Source organism: Gavialis gangeticus, unplaced genomic scaffold (assembly GCF_001723915.1).
Source record: "Gavialis gangeticus isolate Ggan-Ray unplaced genomic scaffold, GavGan_comp1, whole genome shotgun sequence".
In the NCBI taxonomy this organism is placed as follows: Eukaryota; Metazoa; Chordata; order Crocodylia; family Gavialidae; genus Gavialis; species Gavialis gangeticus.
In genome coordinates, this window is record NW_017729005.1 from 9,583,952 (window position 1) to 9,594,422 (window position 10,471).

Consider the following 10,471-nt stretch of genomic DNA (forward strand, 5'->3'; position numbering starts at 1 on the left):
TAAAGGATTTTTTTCATCGCTTAACTCAATCAAATTAATCTGAAGTGAAAAACATGGAGCTGACAAAGGAAATTTTTATTTTGGAACTCAACTTAAGGCCTAAAGTTTATTTATTTATTTATTTATTTTTAAAAAGACACCAAACTACTTAAGTGAAATCAGTGTATGTCTTACAACTGTTATAATCTTACTGGGCAATATCTTCTAGATTTTATCACTCTTAATAAAACTATACCTTTATTACTAGCCAGTTTATAACATTTACTGTTTTTGTGGTATATACAAAAAAGATTCTAATTTTATACTCTTTCTGATAAGTCTAGGGAAAAATACAGAAAAGATTTCTTAGAGTTAAACATATTGCACTAAAATCCTCTTCCTCACTTCTGTTCATGTGTAAACAAGTGAGCAAAACCAAGAGCTGATGTTCCTTGGTCATAAAAAGTGCAAGAAATGAAAGCAATATCTACTAAATGGAAAAGAATGAAATATATGATTTTTTGGGGGGGGGGGTTGAGGTATGAGGTAGGTATTACCAAATAAAGAGTATGATAATGGATTGTGTCCTTCACTAAATATATGTAGAGTGGTTGTAGCACCTGCAACCCAACCCCCACCCTCATAATACTATAGAGCAGGGGTTCCCAAAGTTCTTATGCCGCAGTCTGGCAAACTGTGGCCCAGCAGTCACAGCCTACTGCAGCCGAAATGTCTGGCTGGAAGACAGGTAAAGATAACACTGCCTTGCCCCCTGGGATGTCAGGGGCAAACCCTGCACTGCCCTGGGTGCTGCGGAAGGAGCTGTGGCCTCTCTTTACAGCTCTGGGGGGCTGTGGTTTGCCAGTCTGCAGCCACTTCTGTGCTGCGGACCAGCAGCCAACCAGCCGTGGCCCAGCACTGAGCCATGGCCCAGGGATTGAGAACCCGTGCTATAATACATTTTCAACCTAAAGTCTATATATAGATGCATGGAGATTCAAAAGTGTAAATATGCTCACAGATTTGGAATTTACATTAAAATATTCTGGCACAAATTTGTCCACCATTTTAGTCTCTAAGGCTAGGGACAGAAAATGCACATAAATCAGTATACAAGATTGGTAACTGGTTCAAATCTGTAATACAACAGAAGTTCAGTACACATAAACCACTTTCAAAATGGCTAAAACTGGTTTTAGGTAAACCTGGATAGATGTAGTATCAGACTTAATCTATTTAGGTTAGATTGGTTTATTGAACTTGTGTCCCAGCTCCCCTCCAGATTCAAAAGAACTCACAGTCCCCCAGCATCCCAGAATATTTTGCACCTCCCCTGAAACCCCCGCCCTCCCCTTGCCCCTTCCTTGCAGGGTAGGCAGGCTAGCTTTGACCCAAGCTGTCTGCTCCAGCTGAGCAGGGAGGCATGCTCTAGCATGCCCTGCCACCCTCTCCCCCAGCTTCTGGCCTGAGTCACTGTGGCTGCATTTCCAGAATCAAAAGTGAATGTCTGTTCTCTTGCGTCTCGATTCAATCTACACAGTTAAGACAACTTGCATATATTGAATCAATTCAGCCTTGGGCTTTTTGACTATCTATACTTAGCCCAGGGGTGTATCTATACCGTAACAGCAGCAAGCCATGACAAGCCCGCTCTGCACATGCATGTACATGCCACACCTGGAAACATGCACATGAACATACCCTGCGGTGACAGAGGCTTCCATCTGTGAAACAAAGCAAATATATAGACATATCTATTTGTGGTGAAATGCTGGCCCCAGTGAAATCAATTGAAAAACCTCCATGTATGTCATTAAGCCAAGATTGCACCCTTGAGATGGTATTTTTAAATACACTTAAACATTTATAATCACTGCTTTTCAATGCAATTTAAAAAACCATGTACTATATCCATCATAAATGGTCACACAGAAAACATAGAAAAGCACATGCCATCCTAGGCTTTTGCCAGTCATTAGATCCACATCTCTCCCAGTCCCCTCAAGACAAGCAGAGGTTGATTTAAATGCATAGACTTTTGGGTCACATTGCTCACTACATTTAGTAAATGGCCTCAGTTCTGCAGTCAGATCTAGAACCTAAAAGGGTTCTATATGGTTCATTCAGACAGATCCAGATGCAAATATCAGGTTGTAAAATATATACATATTAAGCAAAATTACCTCCTCATTGTGATGGTATGATATATTTTCTCTCTCTTTCCCCACACCTTTTTTTTCTTTTTTGCATGCAGGTTTGGTAATCAGACCTTAAACTACAGGTTATTCTATGATGGCAAGCACTTTGTGGGGGAGAAAAGGTTTGAATCTATCCATGATTTGGTAACAGATGGCTTGATAACCTTGTATATAGAAACAAAGGCTTCTGAGTATATTTCCAAAATGACCACAAACCCCATCTATGAACATATTGGATATGCTACGTTACTTAGAGAAAAAGTATCCCGGAGGCTGAGCAGAACGAAAAATGAGTCAAGAAAAGCTAGTGTAACAAGTGAAGAAGCAACCCAAGTGGAGAAGGTAAGTATTCAGTTTTAGATGAAAATTCACATTACTTTGATTTATTACGTTAAATGTTTGAAAATCTAAATTTATAAAACTTTCCTTTAAGAAATATTATAATTTTGTCATTAGTAAGTGTTTCTGCATAGCAAAATGTTTATATAGCCTGCTAATATGGAAATAACACTGAATTACTATATAATTGGAGCTTTGGAAAGGAAAATTTAAAGCTTCTGCCTCTTATCAAATACCAGTGATTTTACTGTATAAGAAGGTGTGGAACTTGACTACCATAGAAACTGCCTCTTTCTCTGTGCAACATTACAATGACCATGGCCTGTTGAGGTGTTTACCCACATACGTTGTTAAGAGACGTTCACATTGCTTCACAGTAAACCCCAGAACATGGCCAGGAAGTACACCTCACCCAATCATACCTGTGCCAAAGCCCAGAAATTATGCAGTGCTACTCTGCATATACACCAAGAAGCATGCCCAAGCCAGAGAACAGATGTGGGTGTATGTTTAGAGCAGCATTAAATCAATCACTTCGCCTAATTTCTGGTTTTCAGTATGTGCTGAGGGGGATGGAATGGGTGGGACATGAATCTTAAAGGCTTGCTATGGAGTCTTTTAAAGACCAAAGTGATGATATGTTCAGTGGCAGGTCTGCAACTGAAGACCTTGTTCCCATTGGTCATGCACCAAAGCTCAAGTTTGCAAACTTTTCATGTACAGGGCAAAGCTCCTCTTTCTTTGGTGACTGGATCTGGAATGGGGTATTTTTTTCTCTTTTTCCTTCCTTCCTTTTTCTTGGCATCTCTCATGTGCCCAAATCCCAAAGCAACATGTGAACTAGATACTATTGACATAATGCAATAAACTGAGAATTCCTTCCAGTTAGTAACCAGCTGGAAACATCAGTTTAAGAATTAAACCATATACAGTAATTACTATTGCAAGATATGATGTGGATGTTTCACCTATACAAATGGTAATTCATTAAGCACCCCAAATAAAACTTTCTTCCAGATGCAGATGTTTTTGGTGGATTAGCTAATTCATGGATATGTTTGAACTTCTGCATGATGATTGCGATGATTTTGATGTTTAATCAGCTGGTATATATTTGAGAGATTGTGACTAAATTTGCAGGAAGATAACATGTACTATAAAAGAATATAAACACAGATATCACCTTTTACTAAAGCTTCTCTCCCCAGCTGAATGGCATTTCCAGGCTGGTTACTTTCTGCCCTGATTCACATACTGGCACTGACTGAATGCATGCTGGTTTGGAAATCTGACACACAGTAAAACAAACCAGATGCAGGCAGCGTGTAACAGTCTAGGAATTGTTCCAGGTAATGGTTCTTACTCTTGAATAACTGGAGTGGCATCTAAGGCTATTCGCTTTCAATAGGAAATTAATTTGATTTAATAACACTGTTTTTTAGTAAAGGCACACAGCCTGGGGAAGATCTTTAGACAACAGAATCTGAATTAGGGATTTGTCACAACCTATTTCAGGAGAAATCTTTTGACAGTGGTAGCATAAGCTGGATGGTGTTCCAAAAACTAAGATATGGGAAAGTCATACAGAAACAGATGTCATACCCATTCTGTTGATTCTTGTGATTGGACACTGGCTGCTTTCAAACTCTGTTGTGACTTTGGGGCACAGTGAGAAACATGCATAGTACAAGATGAAATTTTTCTGTGTGGATGAGAGTCAATAACAACTCAGCAAAGCTAGAGGTGGGGGTGCCAGATTATGCAGTGGAAATTAAAGTTTCCTTTGTTGAGAAAAAATATCCGACACATAAAATTAAACTATAGTGACTTTTAAAACATTATTATGCAGCGTTAGTGTAATAAAGGCAATTTCCACAGTCCTAAATTCTGGACTCGTTCTTTAGCTTATGAAGTCATAGAAATGTGTTGTTTATAATTAGAAACAAAACCAAATATATTAGAAAATTTTACCTTCATTGAAATTCTTAACCGTGATATTGGTGATTTTTTTGTAATATTGGAGCACTGCAAAATGGTTTATTTTAATAATTTGTTTTCAGAACTAATTGTTGTCTCTTTTATGCTGAGGCTTTGTCAAAATGTTTCAAGTTGGGGTGCTTGAAGGTATGTACTTAATCAAAATATCCTTTCGCACATGCAGAATTGCAAGCTTTCAGGCACCTCTGGAAATCAAACTACTTTGCCTAAGCATCAAATTATGATAATGAACAAACAAACTAATAACTGAGTCAAAAGAAGTGGGGTCTTACCGTGTATCAGCTGCTCTGAGGGAACTGGTTTGTGTACATGCTTTTATCCCATGTTGAGGTAAAATTAAATTGTGGTAACTTAGTCCTGTTTTACTCAGGACTTACTGTGAGGATGAAACGCATGTCATGGAGCCGGTGACATACAGCAAGTCCCCTTTTAATACAATGTATTTTGTAACTGTCTTTGTTTTTAGACTCCTGCATTTTGAGCTTTGATCTCATCTATCTTCCATTAAAATCAATAGAAAAACTAACATTGATTTCAACAGAGAGAGAATTGTGTTGTAAGGGTTAGCTAAGTTAAAGAAAAAAACTGGTATTTACAAAGCCCTTCTAGAGGATTGATATGAAAATATGTTGTGCTTATACCGTGCCTCTATGAATATTTGCATGTTTTCATAGCTTTATGTGTACAACTAGTGAGTACCTGCAGCACTAGGATCTATCTGCAGCACTTAGCAGGTTGGCTGGCAGGTTCCTGACTAATTTTATAAATAGCTGTACTCCATATGGCAAGTGTGTGCTCATTCCCCTTATTGGCAGCTCTCTGACCCTCCTGTCGTGAAGGAGTAGAAAAGAAGAGATGCTACCAGAATTCATTTCTTGCTATCAGGACCAGGGGCTGCCTTTCAGAGGGGTTGTGCTTCATGAGAAAGTTGGAGGACACACTGTTGCAGCCAAAGTGTGCCTGCTGTCTTCATGCAGCAAGTCTAGGGCATCATTCCCTACAGTCAGGGAGGATAAGCAGTCCAAAACGAACCTAACTTCAGAACACGCAAAAGAAGGAGAGAAAATCCCAGTAAATGAATTCAAGACTTGGCTACCGGTACTTGAATTATAGATTGCCAAATGCCAAAGGCCTCCCTTGACCCATAACTCCCAGAACAGGGGATTTGAGCTTTGATCTCCTTTATCTTCCATTAAAATCAATGGAAAAACTAACACTGATTTCAACAGAGATAAAATTGGGTTGCAAGTTTTAGCTAAGTTAAAGAAAAGAATCAGTATTGAGCGCCCCGCCGCCCCTCACCTCCAAACAAAGGCATTCATTCACCTCGCATTGAGATCAGGAGCTTTGGCACCAGGAACATCCCATGTGGATTTCTGTGAAGGAGTGCCTCTTTGTTTTGGTGCCAGATGGGGGACATCTGCATCTTTTTCATTCAGTCTACATATAGAGGGGGGTTCTCATCACAGAGGTATGTGTTCATTTTTGTGTAATTTGGACAAATTGATGAGCAGGCCGTATAGGATGGATAGAGATAAGGGAAGCATCACCTCAGACTGACCCCATATAAGCAAGCAAAGGACTGTGAAATAAATCAACCAAGTATCATGTTTATGTTTTACAACAGTGTAAGTCAGAGCAAAGCAATATAGTGTTTACTATATAAATCACACTTAAAAAAAAGTATTTCAGGAATATTGTTTTGAGGAAATACAGGTTCAATGTTAATTCTATCAACAACTTTGCTTTTGTTTGCGGTTTCCTGTATAGAATGTTAGACACAAGGCACATTATGGTTACATATCAAAACCTTCACCTTCAGTTAAAATAATAACATTTAGGCAACCAAAAAGAAGCAGAGTAGCAATCAGGTTGACGTATCAAGTAATTTATTTGATGAAATATGTGCAGACCGATGATTTAATTTTCTACAAGAGGAGTTTAGACTGAACTGGGGAAACAGAAGTTTCGAATTATTAAACTGGCTCTTTTAATATTCTGCCTCCAATATTTTGAATGTCTCAGAAATGATAGGAAAGAACAAAGGTGACGAGGAGGGAGGCTCTCATTATTTTTCAAAAGGAACTTTAATAATTTGGCACAGTACAGGTTAAGCCCCAATACTTAGATGAGGCTTTTTAAAAGTGACATTTCACTTCATATTGATACCATTTGCAAAGCTGTAAAACCACTGCTGAAGGCATTACTTTTCTCAGTAGATTTGTTACACCATTTGGGGGACTCTATCCATTCTGTCTTGTCCCATGTTGACAACAGAAATTATTAAATGTCTCAGTCATTCCAGAGAGCCTTCTCCCCTTTGGGTAGGTCAGTGGAAGGTTGCCAGAGAGGCACTGACTAGAAAGAGGACACACATTTGAACAGAGTGATCTGGAACTGCCTGAGGTACCTGTCTACTCCCATAATATCATTTCTTAGAGGTTGTAATTAGTGGAGTCGTGCCCACTGCAGTGAGGGGGGATGTGATTCTAGTGTCAAATTAAGCTATTTTGGTCCATTTTTACGTACTGTTTTTTGGAAGAATCCCGAGAAACTGTTTACACGTGAAAATGCCTAATAAAGTAAACATCTTTCTGCATCATCCTTCTTTGAACACCTACAAGATTTACAGGTATTAAGCCAGAGTCAAATATTTGAGTCAAACAGCCTGTCCTGCTAGCATGCTTACGGCATGTCAATGTCTATAGCCAAGGGCGTGCAAAGGAGGAATGTAGCTAGCGTAACATTCAGCCATCTTTGTCTCCATAGCCTGAATGATGAGAGACCTATTAACAGCTAGGGCAGTCTTCAGCACAGTGCCAGCTTATGAAACTCTAGAAAGATGCCTTGGCAATCAGTAGTGTAACTCGGGAGTGACTGAAATCACCTTTGGGAGGGGGTGCAAAAATTGCAGCTGCTGCTGTGGCTGCTGGCCATGCCACCTCTACCAGCAATAGATGTGGGCTCCCCAGATTTTATTTTCAGTGTTTTAAAAATGTCTTTAATCCAAAAGGAGGGTGCTCCTTAAGAATGAGGGGTCTTAGAAATGTAAATCCTGCGAAATATTAGTTGAGAAGAAAAGTACACGGTGGGCATGTTTACATGTGGATTTATGCTGGCTTAAATTTACTTAAGTGGAAATAGGTTGGCATCTACACATGCAGGCATTAAGGTGCATTGATGCTGTGTGTGGACTGACTTGGGACTAAACTGCACAGTAACTAATTGGGTGTAAATTTGATACCTTCCTGATGCTGGTATCAAATTTACACTCAAGTCGGTGTAAGTCACCATATTTACTGCACAGTACAGGTGTGCACATGTGACGCACACCTGTACTGCACAGTAATTTTGGTTACTGCACAGTAAATGCATACATGTGGACACGCCCAGGCACAACCATTCTTACATGACCATGCTTAACTAGGGATCGTGGGTAAAAAGTTGATATCATGTTGAAAGAACATGGAAGTATTTCATAATTCAAGGCTCCTCTCCAGTCCATAGTGCAGACTGCTGTTTCATATTCTACATGTGTTCTAATCATGGAAATACTCTGACTTGGGGAAAATAAAAAATATGCAGCAACAAGACCCATAGCAGATATGAAACTCACACTGTTAATGCAGGAAAAGAACTTTAGAAGATCAAAATAACGGTTATTAGTTTGTATGTCTGTTTTACATTCTAAGTATCCTTTTAATAGAAGTAAAACAGTAAACACTGTAAAGTTAAGGGAGGTATTATCTGAATATCTAAAGTGCTAGCTTATTGAACTAGAAAGGTATCTCGGCAATCAGTAGGGATGACAGGGATCACCTTTGGGGAGGGGGATTGCAAAAATAGCTGCTGCTGGCCACACCACCTATCCCATGTTTTACTGTGGCAAAATTCTCATGCAAATCACCTGAGATAAGATCAGGCTTAGTCCATTCAGAATTACAAACTGCATATGAACTACTTGTTTGTTTGGCATCTGGACATGGAATACCTGTTAAGCCCCAAAATGTCACAATTTAATTACAAGCATCTGCTGAAATGTGCTTTTGTCAGTAAAGAGCCCTTGGTTGTGATAATCTATGATGGAAAAAAAATTGGTATTTTCAACTAAAAACATTGAGGGTTTTGCTTGGGGACAACACCAAACAGTGTGTTAGCAATCGACACCCATGGTGCTCTATTTCAGTAGGCAGAGAAGCTGAAATATTGCTGCTCGACATAGTAACCTTTTTACCCATTTTGCTGGAAGCAAGTACCATGCATTTATGTGCAAATGACTGAGCCCAAAGTTAATATTTTATGTAGGACTGAACAGCTAAAATGATAAGTTTATTATGGAATCTAGAAGGTCTTAGATTAGCTCAGTCAAAATCCTCTGCAAATAATAGTGAGGCAGATAAGAAAGCTGTTCCCATTAAGGAACAGATGACAAAAAAGGAAGAATAACCTGCTGGAAAAAGTAATGGATAATATTGTAGTCATTAGTCATGCTATTTGCACACATCTTTGCATGGAATAGAACAAGGTACTTTGAAGAAGAAAGTACATTTTCTCAAACTCTAATTTTAGATGTAATCTGATTATGCTATTGTATTTTATTACAAGTTTGTGTTATTATAAATCAAAATTAGTTGGAGACGGATCAACTTAGGAAACTTTTTTGATTTGGTTAGTACCTATATCATTATTCAAAATTCCCCTGACTCCTTTGAAGACTTCTTCACTTCATTCTCCATCTCCATTATTTTGCCAGTCTTCAGCCTTTCTGGCCTTCCATTTCTCCCTTATCCTTTCCTTCCTGCAACTCTTCCCTCTTATCATAGAACTCTATTTTGTCTCTTGCTCCTTCGCTGAGACAGCTGCATATACCTTTTCACAGACTGGGTACATATAGGCATTACATTTACATCAATCTAATCAGGTTTAAGTTGATCTAAATGCCTGATCATACTGACCTGCAGAGGGCTTAAATCACCCCAAAATAATATGCCTAATCTAAGAGGGCACCTCAGTAGGTACACTAATTTAGATTGAGATCAGGTTAACCTGATCTAAGAAAAGGTTAACGGATCTTGCATTGTATGTTTGCGGTGCAGCCATGGGGTTGGGAAAGCCCAGCTGCTCACCCCAACCCCCTGGCTTTGCTAATCCCACTACCCCCACCCTGACTAGACCTATATTTTTAGCCCCCTGCTCAGACCAGGCAACCTCCCCCCCCAACCCCCCTCACAAACTTGTCAGTCCCCCCGGATCTTCCAAATCTTCCATGGACCTGCTAGCCCCCCTCCAGTCCCCCACCCCTTGCCCCAACCCAAGTTACTTACTCCAGGTTCCTCATACAGCTCTTGAAAGTAGGGAACACATGTACATGTCATTCCTAGAATCAATGAACTGCTGAATGCATCCGCTCCCAGTCTAGGCATAGATGGCCTAAAATTGGCCTGTTCACACCCTCTGAGGATTTCCTTCCAGATGTGTACCAGAGTACACTGAGTATGCTGTTAAGAGTACACTGCTTGTCTCTAGGAGTGTCCCTTTAATGGTATAAGATTTAATCTCCACTGCCCATGTAGGGCTACAAAAGGTTAAAAGTAGTGAAGAAGGGATCTTTACAAGAATGCAAAGCAGGGAAAAAGGACTATCTCAATATTTCAAAGTCCACAGTTCAACTTGAGCAATGAGCTGAGGTTTGGAATGCCGTGCTAACTTCTCAGATATTGTTTATAATGTATAAAGAAATGAAAACCTTATAGCTGCGTGCATAGTACCAATTACTATTTTAAAAAATGATTGAGGGGGTCTTGTAATATATATATGTAAGTAATTATGCTTGTGAGGAAACAAGCAGATAAGGATAAACTACAATAACATTCTCAGGACATCTACCATATATTCACATAGCAATACAAAGTGATCGATAGAGGTCTTCCGTGTAGAGCAAATTGGGGGGGGGGGGG

At 39.4% G+C, this 10,471-nt stretch overlaps 1 protein-coding gene across 1 annotated transcript in view; it reads left to right on the forward strand.

Annotated features, from left to right (window-relative positions):
* Nucleotides 1-10,471, forward strand: part of CHN2 (chimerin 2) — a 292,674-nt gene that overhangs the window by 176,482 nt on the left and 105,721 nt on the right. Inside the window, exon 6 of the mRNA XM_019508643.1 lies at nucleotides 2,234-2,519. Within this exon, the coding sequence (XP_019364188.1) occupies nucleotides 2,234-2,519 (286 nt within the window). The remainder of the gene's footprint in view (nucleotides 1-2,233; nucleotides 2,520-10,471) is intronic.